This window comes from Grammomys surdaster, unplaced genomic scaffold (genome assembly GCF_004785775.1).
Source record: "Grammomys surdaster isolate TR1022 unplaced genomic scaffold, NIH_TR_1.0 725, whole genome shotgun sequence".
Classification (NCBI taxonomy): domain Eukaryota; kingdom Metazoa; phylum Chordata; class Mammalia; order Rodentia; family Muridae; genus Grammomys; species Grammomys surdaster.
This window is the reverse complement of record NW_021605144.1, coordinates 490,072-495,098: the sequence shown is the minus strand read 5'-3', so window position 1 is coordinate 495,098 and position 5,027 is coordinate 490,072. Positions and strand designations below refer to the sequence as shown.

The window sequence follows — 5,027 nt, the reverse complement described above, 5'->3', positions numbered from 1 at the left end:
CTTCTTCTTCTTCTTCTTCTTCTTCTTCTTCTTCTTTTTTGGTTTTTTGAGACAGGGTTTCTCTGTATAGCCCGGGCTGTCCTGGAACTCACTCTGTAGACCAGGCTGGCCTCAAACTCAGAAATCCGCCTGCCTCTGCCTCCCAAGTGCTGGGATTAAAGGCGTGCGCTACCCCCACCCGGCCTTGTTATGAATTCTTAATTGTCCTCTGCTTCTGAGAAATGTTGTTCGTTTCTTTAGCTGACTATTTTTTTAACTTCGTAGAGTCGACTGGATGTGTACATGTCACACGCTCCCACTGGATCATCAATTCAGAACATTCTGCATATAAAACAGGTATCATCTTTGTGACAGAAAGTCACCCCTGTACTCGTTTCAATGAATGCAAAAGGTCATAACCCATCCTCTCAACCATCTTGTCTCTAGAAGATGACATCTCCACTTTGTTCTTGCTGCTTCTTCAGGGTTTGATTTTCCTGGACTTCAAGAGAAAGAGTTTTGTGGTAGATAGCAAATGTGTGACACGAATCAATCCCATTTTAAGCTAGAACTGGTAAAATATTCCCTCGACTGAAATAAAGGGTACACTGAGGCAAGTTGAAGCTTCCTCCGAGGGAGAGGTGTTTGGGATTTGACTTTCTAATGGCGCTTGCCCATGGGGTTCTTCCTTCAAACCAAGAAAAGCCATCTTAGTCTCTGTCGACAGCATTCTCCTAATTGATGTGTCATTCATTCCCCTCTGGGCACCCAGTGCCCTTTTCCATCCACACCTGATATGTCTCTAAGTCTCACGATTCCTATGCTGAATATGCTCTCTAAAACATTGATTTCAGCTTTACCGATCTGATGAATTCAGAGCTTACGACTGGGGAAGTGAGGCTGAAAATATGAATCGCTACAACCAGGTGAGCCATTCAGAGATCAACTGCAGCATAGAACTTTGAGAAATTTGGGGGAGAAATTGAAAGAGAACACTCTTATCTGATAACTTCTGACATTTGTACTGATAGAGTTTATTAATTATTATTATTATTATTATTATTATTATTATTAATCTGTGGACCTTTGTAATTTGCATACTTTTTAGAAATGAAAGAGCAGACAAAAGAGAGAGTAAATCTTTTGCATTAATTCTACCTAGAGGTGTTAGATATCAGATATATGTTTTATCTCAGTTTTTTAGCATGCATATTAGCTTCGCATATCTGTTATTCTTGCTTCTTTATTTCAAATTACAGTAAGAAATAACCAATGGTACAAAAAAAATTTTTAAACGTTTTTTTAAAAGGTTGAATAATGCTGGAAATTGTTTCACAACTCTTTACTCACATCCTGGTTAAATAATACATAGTTCTGATGGGAACAAACAAAATTGCAGACTCATTTAGCAGTGGCTTTTACTCTGCCCTTACTCACTTTTCTCTTCTTTTTCGGGTTGGGACTGGACTTCTCAATGTTAAATAATCCCATTGAAGCTAAATTTTGAATTGTCTTTTTTTACAGTGAGAGCCACTGAGTTTTTATTTCATTTTTAAATGAGATTTTTATTTTTAAACGAAATAAAGAATATCCAGTTTTCCCAGCACCATTTGTTACAAGACTTGCCTTTTCTCCAGTACCTGGTTTTTACACCTTTGTAACTGTGTCAATAATTTCTGGGTCTTCTGTTGTATTCAGATGGTCTACATATCTGTGTTTCATTTTTTAACTTTCTAAAATATTTTATTGTGACAAACAAGGAAGATGCAGTCAAACATACATACAGAATCATATGTTTAGTACTTGATAAACATGTGACAATATTGACAAAATTATTATCTTACATGATGTTTTAAAATTTTATTTATTTTGTTTTAGATATAAAATATTTTGCCTGCAGGATACGTATACCATGTATGTAATCTCTAACAATGGAGGTCAGAATAGGATATTTTATTCCTTGAAACTGAATTACAAACAGTTGGAAGTTGCCGTCTGTTGTTGTGAACTCAAGTCCTTTGCAAGAGTAGCAAACACTTTTTTTAAAAAAATTTATTATATTTTTTCATTCAATACATTTCAACCATAGCCTCCTCTCCCTTCCCTCTTCCCATTCCCCCTTCCTCTCCCCGAGATCCACTGCTACTCCACTTCTTCTCAGAAAAGACCAGGCCTCCCACTGATATCAACTGAACTCAGCATGACAAGATACAGTAAGACTAGGCATATACCTTCATATCAAGGCTGGATGAGGCAACGCAGTGGGAGGAAAAAGGTCCCACTATACCTGTAGTACATTTGAAATCAGAAATTGTGATATCTCAAACATTATTTTTCTGCTTAAAATTGCTTTGGTTATTTGTGTCCTTTTTCATTTCCATACAAATTTTATGACATTTTCATTTCTCTCTATAAAGACAATCATTAGAATTTTGATGGGATTGCTTTAAGTCTGTAAACTGTTTTTGGTACCAACCACTGTTATGACCTTACAAGAGCCCCCATCTTTTACAAAATATAAGCAAACAAACCACCCTTAGATCCATCAATGTTTTGAAATCCTCATTCTCCCCCTATTTCTTCCAATGCTTTTAAAGATAGAAGTAGAAATGGCGTATTTCCCACTCTGTTCTTTCCTAACCTTTGGAAAAGTCTATTTGGGGTCTTTTGTGTTATGTGGCACTCTACCTAAAGCTACTCGTGGCTTTTAATTAGAAAACTTGCTTTTCTATCCTCACCTTTTGAAGTCCTTTCTATCAGTTTGGAACAACTCCCCTTGTCTTGAATTTCTATAATCTAGTGCTCTGGGTTTCTCACACCTCTGATATCAACTGCTCATCTTCCCAACCTTCTTATACTATTGGCATTCCCCTAAGATTCTTTACCGATTCTTCTTATTACTTGGGAGAGATTTAGTCATCGCTGGAGCTTTAACTCAGAGAATCCACACTGTTTGTCCTGAGCTTGGTAGAATCAATCTTCAACTTACTCCTCTCCAGTCATCCCACAGCTCATAGGTTACAGAGCTCAGAAAAATGGCTCTGCTTTGTTTCAAAGTTTCTAAACATTCTGGATTCCTTAGCTTGGCACATTGGTAAGTTTATTGCTCCTGGTTATGGTCCACTAGTCCTTCCCTGGAAGGCCCTCCAATACACAGATTTACCTGTTTTCTTCATTACTTTTCTGTTGGTATGGTATAACACCAGGACCACAGTAACGTATAAGAGAAAGAGTTTAATTTGGAGCTCATGGTTTCAGGGGGTTAGAGTCTCTGACCATTGGAGTGGGGAGCATGGCATCAGACAGGCAGGCATGGCACTGGAGCAGTAGCTGAGAGGTCACGTCTTGAGACAAAAGCCATGAAGCAGAAAGAAACACTGGGCATGGTGTGAGTTTTGAAACCTCAAACCCCACTCCCAGTTACACACCTCCTTCAATAAGGCCACACTCTTGCAATTCTTCCCAAACAGCTCCATCAGCTGGAGACTGTAACAGGAGGGATTTTAAAAAGCATTGGTGGTCCCAGCTAGCTATCTGGGCTGCCCACCATATTCCTGCACTAGAAGTGGCCAGAGGCCAAGCTCTGCATAGCTAGAATCGGCCAGAGGCCAAGAGCACCCCACGAGACTATACAATGGCAGCTGGTTCTGCCAATCAGCTCTATAGAGACCATGCCCCAAAGCATGGATCTTGGGTCAACCCCATCACCCTCATGGTTCTCTGCTAAGCCCCAGACAATACCTGCCATACTTGCGATTCCTGGTAGAATGAAGACTCTTAATGCCTGAAGATTATTCAATGGATTTATACATTTGGAAATGCTCAATACACAAGATACCCAACCAATTAGAATTGTTACCCAATATCTAACCTTTTGATAGAAATTGCTACCCGGGACTGCTAGAGATCCATGTTTTTTCCTCCATGTTGCTTCCTCTCTCCTCTCTTTTTCCTCCTCCTCTTCCTTTTTCTTCCAACCCCTCACTTCACCTACCTCTTCTACTGCCCAGTCATCGAGCTCCACTGCAAATATAATGTAGCAGAAAAATATCCTGCTACAGGAAACCATGTTTTCAAATATATGAGCTTATGGGGACCATTCTCATTCAAACCACCACACCTGTCAAAACCCATCCCACCCTTAAAAGTCTGGATTCAGTGTCTTGTTAACTATCTTTTCTTTTGTGTATCTTTTACAAACTCCCTGAAGGCAGAGATCATACATTGCATGGGAAATCCACCCCTCCTCCATTTTGTCTGACAGATAAATGCTCACAGGAGATATTCATTTTCAGCCTTTCCATTTATTTGAATTCACATGGTGCCAATGAAGCTGTCTTTTCATAATTACCTTTTGTCTCTCTTACAGAGTCGCCCTCCCTTGTATGACCTGACTGCCATGAAGGTGCCTACTGCCATTTGGGCTGGTGGACATGACGTGCTCGTAACACCTAAAGATGTAGCCAGGATACTTCCCCAAATTACTAACCTGCGCTACTTCAAGCTATTTCCAGATTGGAACCATTTTGATTTTGTCTGGGGCCTTGATGCCCCTCAAAGACTATACAGTAAAATCATAAGTTTGATGAAAGAATATCTCTAAATATAGTCCATCTATGTTTCAGTCAAAATTTGCTTCCAGGCCTATGAAAGGCTTTAGGAAAACCCCTGGAGAACGATGAGCCATCCTCCAGCATTCATTTGCTATTGCTAAAGTGGTACTGGGACTCAGCGCTCCACCGAGGAGAGATTTGACTTGTACTGCTCTTTTCTCAAAGGAAAGTCTAAATCTGAAAGATCAGGTTGTTGTCCTCCTGATGAAGAAGCTGGTCTTCTTTCCAACCCAAGATGATTTAGAGAACATTTCTCTACTAACTGCATAATTGAGAAAACTGTTAAAAGATGACTTTCTCAAAAGCTGATGATGTAGCTCTGGTAGGTAGCATGAGCAAAGCTATGGATTTGAACTTCTTATATACACTCTCTTGTTTTTTTCAAAGAACTGACTGTAAGCATGGAAATGTGAGGTAGTCTGTGACTACCTGAAA

At 39.6% G+C, this 5,027-nt stretch overlaps 1 protein-coding gene across 1 annotated transcript in view; it reads left to right on the top strand.

Annotated features, from left to right (window-relative positions):
• LOC114633687 (lipase member N) overlaps positions 1–4,582 on the top strand; it is an 18,105-nt gene extending 13,523 nt beyond the window's left edge. The window contains exons 8-10 of the mRNA XM_028782291.1: positions 265–336; positions 834–905; positions 4,349–4,582. Coding sequence (XP_028638124.1) covers positions 265–336; positions 834–905; positions 4,349–4,582 — 378 coding nt within the window. The remainder of the gene's footprint in view (positions 1–264; positions 337–833; positions 906–4,348) is intronic.
• Positions 4,583–5,027: the final 445 nt, after the last annotated feature.